Source organism: Protopterus annectens, chromosome 2.part1 (assembly GCF_019279795.1).
Source record: "Protopterus annectens isolate FY-2018-M chromosome 2.part1, PAN1.0, whole genome shotgun sequence".
Lineage (NCBI taxonomy): Eukaryota > Metazoa > Chordata > Ceratodontiformes > Protopteridae > Protopterus > Protopterus annectens.
The window spans coordinates 1,701,818,073-1,701,833,911 of NC_056729.1; the positions used below are offsets into that span (position 1 = coordinate 1,701,818,073).

The 15,839-nt window shown below is 44.1% G+C and overlaps 1 protein-coding gene across 1 annotated transcript in view; it reads left to right on the forward strand.

Moving 5' to 3' along the window:
- Positions 1-15,839, forward strand: part of KIF1B (kinesin family member 1B) — a gene marked incomplete in the record, with an annotated part of 2,363,676 nt that overhangs the window by 2,075,479 nt on the left and 272,358 nt on the right. The window contains 1 exon segment of the mRNA XM_044063146.1: positions 15,393-15,538. Coding sequence (XP_043919081.1) covers positions 15,393-15,538 — 146 coding nt within the window.

Consider the following 15,839-nt stretch of genomic DNA (forward strand, 5'->3'; position numbering starts at 1 on the left):
ATAGCTTTATGTGTTGGGCAGAGATCACCTCGGAGTAGGTGATATGCTACGGAGTAAAGCTGGAGTTTTTTGAGGCAGTCAATGTAGTAGGGCATTTGTTTGAGGCAGTAATCCTCTTTGTGAGGTACTTCTGTGGCTTTTCCAGCTGCTGCAGATGTTTTGTGAGGTACATTCCAAAAGGGGCATTGTACTCTATAATGGGTCTAATGAGTGTCGAGTAGAGGGGAACAGTGACCTATTTTCCTGGATGAGAACCATTTTATGATGAGGTGTGCCACGTAGAAGGACTTCCTGACTACTGTGGCGATGTGACTATCAAAGGAGAGACTACTGTCCACCTGGGTCCCAAGGTCTCTTATCACGCATTCAGTGTTAAGTAGATTGCTGCCTATGTGGTAGTTCATGGGTACAGAGTTTTTACCAAAGGGGATGACACAGCACTTTTTGGCATTGAGCTTGAGGCCATGGCTATGACACCAGGTATCTGTCTCAGTGAGGCCCTTGTGTAGGATATCCACATCATTTAGGGACTTGACTATGGCTCCTAGTTTGCAGTCATCTGCAAACTTCGTTAGCCAGAGGCCTTCTGTGTTAGCCTGTACTTCAGAGAAGTAGATACCAAACAGGAGAGGTCCCAGGACGGAACCCTATGGTACTCCACTTGTCACTGCTTTGAGGTCAGCTTTGGAGTCTGCAACTTTTACAGTGTGGGTTCTGTCAGTGAGCCAATTGGCAACCCATCTTGTGACGTAGGGATTTATACCTAGTTTACGGAGTTTAGCTATAATTCCAGAATGGGGGATGGTGTTGAAAGCCTTGGCGAGGTCAAGATAGGCTGTGTGAACCACCTTACCCTCATCCACAGCTTTGGTGACTGCCTCAAAGAAGTCAATCAGGTTCAGGAGGCATGATCTGCCTTTCACAAACCCGAACTGGGTGGGATTTGGAGGTTACCATTGTCTTTGTTTATGAGTTCCATGATGATACGTTCCATGGCCTTGCAGACCAGGCTCATCAAGCTAATAGGTCGATAGTTCCCGGAATCAGTGGTGATTTGTTGATTGGGATGGCAGATTGAATGTTGTGGATTAGGGTTTGGATTTTTTATTTAAATTTTTTTTTTTTATTTTGTCCCCTTGGACTTCATCCTTCAGGCCTGGCTCCCCAGTGCCCCAAGTGCACTCCAACCCCCCCCCCCAGCAGTTTACTTCCAATATTGCTGGGGCTGTTGTGATTCCTAAAGTCATTCTGGGGTTCAGCCTTTTGTGTTTCCATGGGGGTAGGGGTTCATTTTTATGCCCAGGTCTATATTATATGTTCGAAGTTTGAAAACTTTGAACGTTAAATAATCAAATTTAAATGCTCGAAGTTTCAAACATCGAACATATAATAAAAAAACAAAAAAAAACAAACTGACCTTACCTGACTAGTGTAGGCAAGGGGGAAAGCACCCCTCTACCCCCCCCCACACCCCCCGCTCTTTAAATATACCAACTCCGAGACCGCACTATATTGCGATAAAGGGAAGATTAGTTAGTTTTGTTTTTTTTTTTTTTTTACATATGTTCGAAGTTTTATAACTTCGAACATTTAAATTCGATATTTTAATGTTCGAACTTATAAAACTTCCAACATATGATATAGAGCCTTTATGCCCTACACACTTCCCTTTCCCTGCTCCCACACATTCATTGGCTATATCAGAGGTCAAATCTCCTGTTTGGACCATGTAGGAAACATCATTGAGTGCCCTCCCACCTACAGCAGGCATATACATTTCCTCCTTGCCACTCTGTCAGTCACTCCAGTGATTAATTGAACCTGGGACTCCTGAGCAGTAGTCCGGGTTTTATGCCTCTGTGCCACTGGAGCAGTTTAGGGTTTGAAAGTTTTGTAATAATGAAGGGAGTAGAATATATGCAATAGCAATGTATAGGTAGTTTAAGAATTTGAAGGGCAGCTTAGTTTGAGTCGTTTGGGGACTTGGGCAGAGTCTGAATTGGCCTTGATAACTGCTTATATGTTGAGTTCCTAATTGCCGTTGTCTTTTTTTTTTTTTTTGCTGTTGAGGAAGATGGCTGCATAGCTACCACATGTCATTCTTATATTAGCAAAGTCAAGTGGATGTTTGGGGAGTGCCAAGACCATTAGCTGCCTGAAGAAGTTGTTGCCATGCGATGCTTTGCTGACTAGTTTGCTATTAGAGATCTGGAATTATGTTACTTGCCCATGTAACAACCTTTCCAGTTTCAACAGAGCACATGAAAAGTAGTGCCAACCTTTGCCTCTTGTTGGGCCAACTAGATACCTTGACCCTTCATATTAATAGCTTTCAGTCCAGAAGAGTTATTTCTTGTTAGCAGAGTAATAAAACAGTCGATCTGTTGTTGTCAATCTTCATTCATTCATGAAAGGTGAGTCTCTGATCCATCCTCAGAATCAACTTGGCCATTGTAACAAGCTCGTGCCAGCCAGAAACTCTCGAGCTAAAGTTACCCGTAGTGCCTATCTTCCCTTCCCTTCAGATCTCATTTGCCACGTAGAGTTTCAAGACTCGTCAGGCCATGCTGTCAAGTTAAGTGCTTTATTTTCTAAATATTTCTTGGTATTTTTTCTCTCTTATAGCTCCCATCTTTAATAATTCTTAGTCGCTTATTCCTTATTACTGTATTAGAGTGTGAGTGCTGTTTTACCCTAATTCTTACCCTTTCGTCTTTCTGCTTAACATAGTTGATATAGACTCCTCCTTTCCCTCTTAACTCAGGAAATTCTTAAATACCATAGCTGGTATTTTTTCTTTACTTCTTCTTCTTCTCCTTTACGCTTCTGGGTATTTCTCTTGCTACCATTGTTGGTACACACCAAAAACTAAATCTTTCCTTACTTTGCTCCGTTATTTAACTGCTGTGCGTGCATGTGCATGGTCATGTAAACAGCAGTTAATTACTCTAGTGACTTGCCTTAGAAATGGCTGACAAAAAAAGTACAACTGGATTCAAACAGTGTGACAAATGTGGCAGGAAGATGCTCAACTCCGATGGGGATCTTTCCTGCATTTATTGCTTGGGGGCTCCCCACTTTTCAGCCTCTGTGTGACCTCTGTAAGGATTTTAGTGCCCGGACCCTTGCAGAGCATCAAAATAAGTTGATCCTAAAGGGGTTGTTAAAAATCCCTTTTTCAGTGGCTTTGTCTGAGGCAGAGGTGTCAAAACCTCCTAGAAAAGAAGCAAAAAAAAAAGAGGAGCCATTCGGTTCCAGTCTCTCTTTATTCTCAGGAGCCAAAATCATCCAAAGGCCAGGGTTTCCATGGAACTGAGGTCAAAACAATCGAAATCGGCACTGATAACCATCTCGGCACCAGAGTCTACGGCTCCTTCCATGGTTCTGTCTAGCTTTATGGAACCACCTAATGTTACTACGGTACTGACCCCTTCCACGGTACCTCAGACCCTCTTGGCACCAATAATAGTTTCTCCCATAAAACTGGTCACTTCCTCCCAGCACAACCTTCTGGTCATTCAACCATGGTGTCGCAGGTCGAAACCCTAGCCAGGACTCCATAATCCCCATCAATTGACCCCTTTGCTGGTCAGCAGCTTAGTCCATTTATTGATCGCCCAGAATCTCCCTGGGGACATCCATTCAGTTCACCAGGAGCCTTTCAGAGCTTGATGTAGTTAGATTGTTGGATTAGCTGTTGGTGGCCAGAGGCATTTCAACCCCATCTAGGACCTCCCTCCCACCCGGAGCTGAGGTATTTTTCTTCACAGACTCAGAACTTATCTTCCTCCTTCAATCTCCCCTCAAGATTTGGAGCCACCGACGCTCCTCCCAGTGCCAACTTCTTCGGTGCCAGTGGTAGGGTAGATCTCACCACAGTACCAGAATCCACTCTGTGGACCTCGGCTCAGTCGGAGCTGACCCACCCACAGGACTGTGACTTAGCTGTCAACTCTTGAAGCCCTAGTACAGCACCAATGTTTTCCATGGCACTGTCTATAGTTCTGGATGCTTTGACAGTTCCAAGTCCTTTCTTGGCTCCTTCTCTGGCGGTGGGCTTGTTGTAGCGGGTTGTGATCCTGGTTCTGAGGTTATATTTTTTGGTTCCGGGTTCCCATTCCCTCTTTAGGCGGTCTTGCCTTTCAGATTATGGAGAGAGCACTCTCCTCAGCAGGCTCACAGTTGGCTCCCTCGAAGTTGGAATGTCATATCTTTGTGTCCTGTGGTTCCCAGCTGGCACTCTCTACTACATTGGGGTAGTGGGCAGCAAAACACCCTACTGTAGGGTACCCTGTCTTCGGAGTCCTCTTCAGACCTCCCCCCGATGAGCCACCCTGTAAAAGATCATGCAATAGGAAGCGTGTTGATTTTCCGTAAGAATCTCTCACCGAGGATACAGACTGTGATGAAGGGGAAGGGTCCCCATGGTTGCCTCCAGAAGATGTCTCCCTTTGGAGACATCTTAGAAATCTTAAAGCAGAGAGGTGACTGGAAGCCCACCAATTCTTCCTTTGAGGAATCTCTTCTTGCAAGCTTTCCGTGCCCAACCTTCTACTTCCTGGGTGACCCCCGCCTGCAGATGAGTTAGTCAAGCTCATCGTGCAGCTTGCTTGAAAGGCCCCTGACACCATAGAGCCAATCCCCCGGAGACCAGACAAAATACTCTCCCTCCAGAGGATCAACCCCACTGGTCCAAGGGTTTAGTGGTAGATGCTATGGTGGTGGCAGCGGCCACAAAGAAGGAAGTCGCAGAGGAGAGTTCCACTGTCCATCCTCCAAACTGAAAGTCTCAGATGTTGGAGAGATTAGGGAAGTGGGTTTATGCTTCACCGACCTTTGCCATTCAGTCATTGACTTATCTGGCACATTTTACTCGTCTTCAAAGGAACCTGATCACAGATCTCTCAGGAACCCTAGTAAGAGCAGTGTCTGATGAGTTTGAGACAAGGTTGCCTCCGAGCTTGCAACCTTAGAATCTATCTCCAACTCCTCCATGCGGTTGATTGCATATACAAACGAAGGGGCAGCCAGAGGAGCGGGTGAAGGTGTTGTCATGAGACATCATGCCTGGATGCCCTTGTGTGACTTTCAAGTCTTCCTTCGTCAATGTTCCCGTTGATGTTTCATAGTTGTTTGGCCCAAAAGTTAAAGACACATTAGCCAGGTGTAAAAAGGATGGAAAGACGCTTTCTGTTGTGTGTGTATGTTTTTCTGCTCCTCAACAACCCTATTCCAGGTATCAGAGGAGTGGGAAGATGTGGTTCAGGAAGTCCCAATGGCATTTTCAGGACACATGTGGTGAGTTTTCTCCCCGGAGCAGAGGGGGGGGAACTCATCAGGAAGATGCCCCCCGTGGCAGAAGGGGCCTCTATAACCAGGGATATTCTTTGTGTTTCACTGTTGCAGTCATTACATTTGGGTAATCTGCTGGTAAGTTGCCCTCAGTCGGTCTGAATAACAAAGTCTTGGGTCCTGCGTCAGTTGCTGTCTCCTTTTCCATGACGTCAGGTCATCAGGGCTATAAAACATGCAGCCGACACCATTTTATTCAGTCTTTCTTGCTGCGTGGTGCCGGTCGGCCGACTCCTGAAATTTTCACATGCGAGTTTCAGAACCGAAGTCTTCAACTAAAGCTAAGTACCCTGTTGGGGAAACTTTTTCTTGCTCCTTACCGATGTCATTAAAAGTTAATAATTGTATTACTTGTGGGAAGCAAATACCTCATAAGGATTTTCATTTGTACTGTATTCCTTGCCTAGGCCCAGATCATAACGTGCCTTGCTGTCGGTTTTGTGCTAGATTTAACCAACGCACTATTAAGCGTCTGTATATTTTTGCTTCTAAATATTTTGAATCAAGATTTAATTACCCTGAAATGTCGTCGGTTAGCAATCCGACTACCAGAGTTCACAAAAAACACGAAGAAAAAGAGACAGACCATCGAGGTCAAAAACCGATGACGAAACTTCTCCTAAGCCAGTTGCCGGTATTCAGTGAGGTGCTTTCGCAGCCCCTGATACCCGCTACTTTTGAGTCGCAGGCCTCTACCGAGTCCCATGCGGAGTCCGGTATGCTGCGGGATTCTCAGAGAATTGAACCCGAGGATGTCTCTCCCTTGGATGGGTCCGGAGCCGCTGAGCAGGCACCGGCTTCTGAGGGTGTTTTCAGGCTCAACATTTTTATATAAAACTGACGCCAACCTCAAATACAAGATCAAAAACATCTTCTGTGTCTAAAAAACCGATGCATGAGCCACGTGCTCAGGGTCCTATGCCTAAAAAACAGATGGTCAAAATGGCTGAGGACTTAATTACCTTGATCAGGGGTTCCCAGCCCCCCCGCTAAGAGGCCTAGGCAAGGCACTGATTATGAATCTTCAGATCAGGTTTCCATTTCTTCTGATCAGGAATTTTCTATTCCACCCTATGAGGATTCTGATGCAGAAGAATCCATCCCATCTGCATCTCTTCCTGAGGATTACTCTTTCGGGGAAACTTTGCATATTTTAAGGGAACATTTTCACTGGGAGAGTCAGGATTTCTCTGAATCAAAAAAGAGGCTTAGGGATTTCCTTCTTCTTCCTCAGCATAGGCCTTTGGCAATACCTCCTGTATTAGACATTGTTGATGATGTGTTTTCGGAATCAAGCATGGCTCCTGATGCCCTACCTCAGGTTCCTGACTCCCACAAATTTCTATTCAAAAATCCTGCTGCTGATCCTGAGACTATCTCACAGGGTCCCAAAGGTGTAAAGGCCTCTACAGCCAAAAATCCTACCCCCTCTGATAGAGATTCCAGGGCGCTGGATAGATGGGGAAAGAAGGTTTATATGTCTGAAACCTTGGCACTTAGGGCCTTAAACTGCCAGTTTCATATGCTTAAATATCAACAGCATGTTATGGGCTTATTGAAACAGAAAATTATGTTGATTTCCGATTGTGTGGAAAATAAAGAATTACAGGAATTATTGCATTCAGCATACTTTGCAATGTGGTTTTGATTCCTTGGAGGCCTCTTGCAGGGCCGCAGTAACTGGATCTGTGATTAGAAGGCATGCCTGGCTCAAGGAGCAAAATCTGCCTGATCATGTTAAAGCTAAATTGTTGGATGCCCCCTTGCAGCATGATACTCTGGTAATAAGGTAGAAGAGGTTTTAAAGAAAATGGAAGACAAAGCTAAATCTATGCAAACTGTAAAAGATTTCTTACAAGTGCAGCCACCCAGGTTCAGTAGGCACTGGCCTACTAAAAATTGGTCCTTTCCTGTGTCCAACAGAGCCTCTCAAGGCAAATCCAGGTGCTCAAAAGGGTCTATATACCAATCACAGGGTTCTTACAGGTCAAAGCAGTGGGGTGCCTCCACCTCCAAATCTGGAGGAAACAAAGCACAACCCTACAGTAAGCAGTCTCAATGACTTCCCTCTACCATCACCAAGCACTTATCTTTTGGCAGCCCCCTTGGGAGGAAAATTAGCACTTCATGCTCAAAATTGGCAGTTAATTATCCAGGACAAGTGGGTATTAAACATAGTATCCCAGGGGTACAGATTTCATTTTCATACTTTGCCAATTCCAAATGGTTGGCCAGATCTGCCACAAAATCAATGGGCAGAGGCTCAGAAACAAGTTATGCCCCTCATGGATATGGGGGCTATTCAACCAGTACCAGAAAAGGAAAAATGCCAAGATTTTTATTCAAGACTTTTCTTGGTACCCAGAAAAGACAATGCCTGGCGTCCAATACTGGATTTATCAATTTTGAACACATTCCTGGACATTCCAAAATTCAAAATGCTGACTTTACAACAGCTACTGCCTATGCTGGGCAGGAACGCTTGGTTAGTGACTCTAGACTTAAAAGAGGCATACCTGCATATCCCAATAAGGGAATCGTGCAGAAGATACCTCCGCTTCAGGGCAGGTTTTTTGCATTACCAATTCTCTGCACTGCCCTTTGGCTTATCTACTGTGCCCAGGGTCTTTACAAAGTGCCTGGCACCAGTAATTGCATTCTGCAGACAAAGAAGCATACAAATTTATCCTTACCTGGATGACTGTCTCATTCAAGCAGAGGACAAGGACACTCTTCTTCAACATCTGGCATTTGTAAAAAGGCGTCTAACATGCCCTAGTGTACACAATAAATGAAAAGAAATCTCAACTGGTACCCTCTCAAATAATTACATTCTTGGGTGCAAGCCTCAATACAACTGCCCAGATGGCTTACCTTACGCCAGACAAAGGCAACTGACAACATATTTCAAACAAATGGCAACAAAAACCCAGTTATCTGCAAGACAAATTCTGTAGGCTTTTGGGGTTCATGGCATCCTGCATTCTACTAATTCCATATGCGAGACTGCATATGAGGAAACTTCAGTGGTACCTAAAAAGTTCATGGAGCCAACATTGTCACAGTCTGGAAACAATAATTCCTGTCATTCCCTGCCTACAACAGGAGTTTCTTTGGTGGGCAGAGACATGTCAACAAAACAAGGGACTGTCATTCACTGTTCTCCCTGCCACCCAAACCCTAATTACAGATGCATGGGTCTATGCATGGGGACCCCACCTGGCGGGGAGATGCATTCAGGGCAAATAGAGCCCAAAACAAATGCATCTGCATATCAACCAGAAAGAGATGCTAGCTGTTCAGAATTCTCCGGCAGCCTTCAAGGACTTACTTCATCCAGGACAACTACTGATCCAGACGGACAACACCACGGTTATGTGGTACGTAAACAAGCAGGGGGGTACACATTCCTACTCCCTTTGCAGACTAGCCATGGCATTGTGGAACACAGCTTTGACTTACCAAATACATCTTCAAGCTCAATTCCTGCCAGGAAAACAAAGTACTCTGGCAGACGACCTAAGCAGAAATCTTATGGACCCGCACGAGTGGAAACTGGATCCACAAATCTTCAGCATGTTAACACAGAAATGGGGGAGCCCAGACATAGATCTATTTGCCTCTCCCCAAAATTATCAACTGGACAAATTCTGCACAAGGACTTATCACAGACAAGCATGGAAAGTGGATGCCCTATCCTTCAGTTGGAAAAACCTATCGGTCTATGCCTTTCCCCCTCTGCCTCTTCTCTCCAAGGTCTTACTAAAGGTCAGACAGGAAAAAACAAAAATTATCCTAATTGCTCCGGATTGGCCTCGCCAGCACTGGTACCCAGTTCTAAGGAATATGTCTCAACTCCCTCCTTGGTACTTGCCTCAAATACCTCATCTACTGTCTCAGCAGAACAATCAAATTCTGCACAATCAGCTCCAAACTCTGAACCTTGCAGCATGGCTGATCATTTAATTATTCAAACAACACCTCTCAGTAAATCTGTGATGGATGTCATTTTGGAAGCCAGAAGCCCTAGTACTAGAAAATCTTATGCTGATAAATGGAAGAGATTCTGTGCTTGGAACCAAGCACAAGGAATGGACACAGCAAAGCCCAATATTCTTCAGATTTTACAATATTTGACTGAGATGCTTGACAAGGGCCTATCTTTTTCTTCAATAAAAATCCATGCCTCTGCCATCTCGGCTCATTACAACATGAGCCTCCCCTCTTTTCTCATCCTCTGCTTAAACAGTATCTTAGAGGGGCAAAAAATTTAAGACCTCCCAGAAGATCACCAACTCCTGCATAGGACCTCAATTTTGTGCTGGAACAACTCACCCTGCCTCCTTTTGAACCAGCAGCTACTGCGGATATAAAATTTTTATCGTGGAAAACAGCTTTCCTCTTGGCAATCACTTCAGCAAGAAGGGTTTCAGAACTACAGGCTCTCATGGCTGTGGAGGCTTTTATTACATTTTACCCGGACAGGGTGTCCCTCAGGACCAATCCTTCTTTTACGCCTAAGGTGGTATCCAGTGTGGCTCTTAACCAAACAATTCACCTGCCAACATTTTACCCAAATCCGCAGAACAAGGGGGAGCGGATTCTGCATTCATTGGACGTACACAGACAACTAAGATTCTACTTAAACAGGACCAAATCTCTAAGAAAGTCTGAGCAACTACTGGTGGTATTTGCTGCAGGATCAGAGGGGAAGGCTATATCAAAGCAGACTATTTCTAAGTGGATAAAGCCACTGCATTCGTTTCTGCTACTTGCACCATGGTAAACCTGTGCCCAAGGGGATCAGGTCACATTCCACCAGGGCTGCCTCTGCCTCAGCAGCTTTTCTCAGAGGAGTTCCAACTCAAGACATTCTAGAAGCTGCTACTTGGAGCTCTGTTCATACCTTCACAAAGCATTATCATTTGCCTCTCTTCTCCAAATCCAGGGCAGGCCTTGCCACTGCAGTTCTGCAGGGCCTTATAGCCGCTCCTAATGCTATTTAGTTCCATCCTCCCATCCATAGCTTTGGGATTCTACCCAAATGTAATAACTGCAACAGTGAAACAGGCAGAACATAGTACAGTTGTGTACACTTACCATAAATGTAGATATTCGAGTGTATTCACTGTTGCAGTCCGGGTTACCCACCCGCCATCCCCCTTTTCTATAACTTCTCTTTCCTTCACTATATTCTAAAGCCTTTGTGGTATATTTGCTTTTAGATGAAGGTGAAGTTTATGTTGCTAAAAGTGTATTTACATATATTTCTGTTTATTTATATATATATATATTTTTTTGGCTCCCCATTTGGGGGGGGGGGCACCTGACATCTGGGGCAAGAAAAACTGAATAAAATGGCGTCGGCTGCATGTTTTATACCCCTGACGACCTGACGTCATGGAAGAGGAGACAGCAACCGATGCAGGACCCAAGACTTTGTTATTCAGGCCGACTGAGGGCAACTTGCCAGCAGATTACCCAAATGTAATGACTGCAACAGTGGATACACTCGAACATCTACATTTATGGTAAGTGTACACAACTGTACCTTCCAGAGATTCTTTCTCTAGGCAACCATAGCATCGCTCCTGAGGAGTGACCCGATTGCTTACCTCTGGAGGCAGTCGGGGGAAGGTTCTTTCTGCACCACTTGGCCTGGCATTCAGTAACATCAGATTCTTGGGTGCAGACAATAATTACCAGTGGTTACCATATCCCCTTCGATCTTTATCCAAGGCCGCAAAGTCAAATTCCTGTTGTTCCACTCAGTCAGAGGGATAAAGTAGCTCAAAAAATTCAAAAGCTGCTCAGAAAAGGAGTCATCCATAACAGTCCCAGCAGACCAAGTAGGATCCGGATTTTACTCGAGATTCTTTTTGGTGCCAAAAAAGACAGGGGACCGGAGGCCGATTCTAGACCTCAGTATCTTGAACAAGTTTGTCAATCAGACAAAATTCCAAATGGTCACAGTTCAGTCTATCCTTCCTTTTCTGGAGAAAGATGATTGGATGTGCTCTGTAGATCTTCAGGATGCATATTACCACATAAAAATGGACAAGAGCTCCAGAAAATGTTTCCACTTCAGGCTCTGAGCCAGTCATTACCAGTTTCATGCACTGCCCTTTGTTCTCACCACAGCCCCCAGAGTGTTCACCAAATGCATGGCAGTGGTAGCAGCTCATCTGAGACTGCAAGTATTCTGGATGTTTCCATATTTAGATGATTGGCTCCTTACCGCCCCCACCAGGCATCTACTGCTTCATGCCTTATACTACACTTTGGAACTGGCAGAGCTCTTAGGCATTTTAATAAACAAAGAAAAGTCAAATCTGGAACCCACTCAAAACTTAGAAATCTTCAGAGCAACATTCAGCACGAGGTCCTGTCTGGTTGCTCTACCTCTTCACATATTAGAAAGGTTAAGTTAACACCTCCAAGTGATACTCTGTCACGACATAGTCCCAGCTCACTTAGTCTTACAATTACTAAGGTTAATGACAATTACTAAGGTTAATGACAGCTGCAGTCACCCTAGTTCCCCTGGCAAGATTCCACATAGGTTCATAGGTGTGTACTAGGCCTACTACCCTGGAGCCTTTACAAGCCTAGCCCATAGAAGTGCCCTGGCATCATGCTGCCATTAGTTTCCAATGCCTCTATCAAGTAGAGCCACTGGAGTGATCCCTGGGGTCAACTTTCTATTTCCCATCCACTCATCAAGACTTCTCTTGAAAAGGGCCAGTGAGGTGCTCTGCTCGACATGTATGGGAAGTCTATTCCAGAGCATGGGCAGTCTCTGGGTTATGAACCTGTCCCTACAGCATGTTCTGTTGATTGTAGTAATGAGGTTGAGGTCCTTGGAGCGTGTGGTGCGGAGGGATTGGGAGTTATTTAGGTGTAACATTTCTAAGAGGGCTGGGTCAGACATGGTTGCTTCAATGGCTCCTAGCATCACAGTGGTCTCTGTTAAGTCACCCCATGTCTTATGCAGTCCGCATAACAAATCAGTGCAAGAAGGATCTGACTTGGTGGATGAAGCCAGAAGAGGAGTTTTGGAGTTGCCCCTTTTCACTCCCTCACCCCAAGGGCATAGTGACCATGGATGCATCCCTGATGGGGTGGGGTGGGGCATTTTCAAGGAAAGACAGTCCAAGGCACTTGTTCCCCATTAGAGGCCAATTTGCATATCAACATCCTAGAACTGAGGGTGGTGCTTTTAGGATTACAAGCATTCCAGTCTGCCCTTCCATCGGGGATAATTGCTGTACAAACATGTCCATCATCGGGTATATCAACAAACAGGGAAAAAACAGATCCTAACCATTATATCTGGAAGCCATGAGAGTATGGCAATAGGCAATCGCCTCCAACTGCTTTCTGAAGTTCCAGTGTGATTGTAGACAAACTGAGCAGTTGCATTCTTCTGCCTCATGAATGGTCTCTCGATCCAATAGTAGCGGCAGAGATCTTTCGTCGTCAGGGTCAGCCTTGCTGCAGTCTGTTTGCATCTCCCACGAACCACAAATGCAGCTACTTTGCCCTAATCCTCCTTCAGAGGGAGTCCCCGAGAGATGCTGACCACCATGATTGGCCCCTGGGACTGCTTTATGCCTTTCCTCACATTTCCTTAATATCCCGGTTCTTGAAGAAAGAGCAAAAGCTGAGAAGTGAATTGATCCTCATTGCACCGTATTGGCACCCGTCAAGTCTGGTTCCCCTTTCTTTGGCCTCACATAGTTCACCATCTGAAGATGCTGGACCCAACTCCTTGGCTCCTGTCATATCTGCAGGGGCTGGTCCATCCCAACCTATCAATTCTCAAGCTGACCGCTTGGTACCTCCACTTCTGGTAATTGCCAGGCAGAATAATATATCTTCCCCAGTACAAAAGATACATCTGGCTTCCCATAAACCATCCATCAGGAAACTTTATCTTAGTAAATGGAACAGATTTGTTATCTGGTGTCAAGGTGAAGGCCTAGACCCCTTTTCAGCCTCAATTAATAAGGTGTTGGAATATTTGTCAACTTTATTCCAAACAGGAGCTTCAGCTTCTACTATTAGAGTTAATTTGGTGGCTATTTCGAATTTCCATAAAGGCTTTGATAATTTTTCCCTGATATCTCGCTACCTCTACAAAACCTTCCTAAAGGGAGTTATGCATTTAAAGTCACCTTTTAAAGAGCGCATTGAACCTTGGAATTTGATGCTAGTCTTACAAACTTTGACTCATCAGCCCTCGAGCCAGTAGCCACCTGTGACATAAAATTTTTATCTTGGAAGACTTTATTCCTGGTAGCCATCACTTCAGCCAGGAGAATATCAGAATTGCAGGCCTTGTGTGTAAGGTGCCCATACATCATTTTTCATAAAGAGAGAGTATCACTTGGGACTAACCCCTCCTTTCTACCCAAAGTTGTCTCGGACTCAAATGTTAACCAATCCATTGACCTGCCAGTTTTCTTCCCAACTTTTTCAAACAAAAGAGAATATTGTTTGCATTTGTTGGATGTACACAGACAATTACGTTTTTACTTGGACAGAACGAAATCCTTTAGAAAATTGGACCAACTGTTCCTGTCCTTTTCAGTTCCTCGACTAGGCAGGCCAGTTTCCAAAGTCACCTTGTTGAAATGGTTGCAAGATTGTATCACCTTTGTTTATCATCAAAATAAAATGAGTCTTATCAGCTAAAGTTAAGGCTCACTCTACCAGGTCAGTTTCCACTTCAGTGGCCTTTCATTCTAGAGCCTCCATGGATGACGTTTGCGAAACGGCTACATGGGCTACCCCTTATACCTTTATCACTTATTACAAAATGGATATTGTCGCCAGAGGAAGAGCATCCTTTGGCTCTATGGTGCTCAGGAATATCCTTCCATAGGGCCTCCTGGAACATAAAGTAGCTAGGTACTCCGTCCCAACTGTCATGAATGAATGAAGATTGACAACATCAGATAAAGAAGTTATGTTTTTACCATAACATTCCATCTGTGTTGTCGATCTTCATTCATTCTTGACATCCCACCCTCCTACCCCCTCCAAAGGCTCATGTGGTCCGGAACTAGTCCTGGTTCACTAGTAAGCCAGTTGCTTAGACAAAGATTCCACTTTTTGTTTTCTACGGGCAAACTCAATCTGAAGGGAAGGGAAGAGATGCACTATGGGTAACCCTAGCTCGAGGGTTTCTGGTTGGCATGAGCTTGTTACAACAGCCGAGTCAGTTCCAAAGACAGAACCGAAACCCGACTTTCATGAATGAATGAAGATCGACAACACAGATGGAAAGTTATGGTGAGAACATAATTTCTTTTTAGATTTCCTTGAGTGAAGTAGAACAACCACTGGTATTGGATGCACGTTACTGATCAGAAAAGGCACTGTTCTGCTATTTCTGAATATGAGCCTGCAGTTAATTTTTGTACAGCAGGCCACCCAATAGTGCCAGATCCACAAAAGTAAGTAGCTTAAATTATGCCATATCACATTCTGGTTGTAACTACTTCAGTTATTTTGTGAATCATCCCCTTAACCGCTGCACACTTCAGTCTATGTAGTACAAAGGCAGATTGTTATATTCATCCATGTATTCATTTTCTAATAACCCGTTTTATCTTTTAAAGGTTCACGGTGATTCCAAAGCCTATCCCAGCAGCTAGAGGGTGAAAGATTTTGAAACCTATTCTGGACAGGGTGATGATCTGTCCCAGAATGCATACTTTCACTCACTATGCAGACATGTACAGGCAGCTTGGAGAAAAACAGTTTCCTTTATCCTGATTTTTCTATCCAGAACTAATGCTCCAAAGTGCACATGGTTTCTCTTTTCTTTTCTTTCCTTTTATTAGTTTTAATGTTGACAGAATGTATGCAGATGCTCCTGAGCATTTGTGGTAAGCTTGTGGTATTTCTTTTACTGTATTGTTACAGTTACTTTATAGAAAAAGAAGAGCATTGTTTTTGTTTAAATAAAAATCACCCTTTTTCTTCCATAGTTATATAGTTTGCTAATTTTTTGTTCTTTTTTTTTCTTACAGGAATGCAAAGGAGACGAAGAAAAGTTCTAGATACTTCAGTAGCATATGTGCGGGGAGAGGAGAACTTAGCAGGATGGCGACCCCGTGGTGACAGTCTCATTGTGGAACATCAGTGGGAACTGGAGAAATTAGATCTATTACATGAGGTATAAACATGATTCCTGGATAATACACTGGACATCAAAAGGATAATATTTGTAAACTTAACGCAGTCTGATTTATTTCTTACTTGTTAATCCTATTCTTCAAACACAATAACTTATGTCCTAATAGGCTTGACATTGCTGAGAGCTTATTTATAATGCTGCTACCTACCCTGATCATATTATCAAGATATTGGTGAATAAATTTAGTATCAGCTTTATCATAGAGACAACTTTGCTATTCTAAGTCTACCTTATCTCGGATGGAATCAAGCCACTGAACATCTCAAAAGACAGTGCTTGT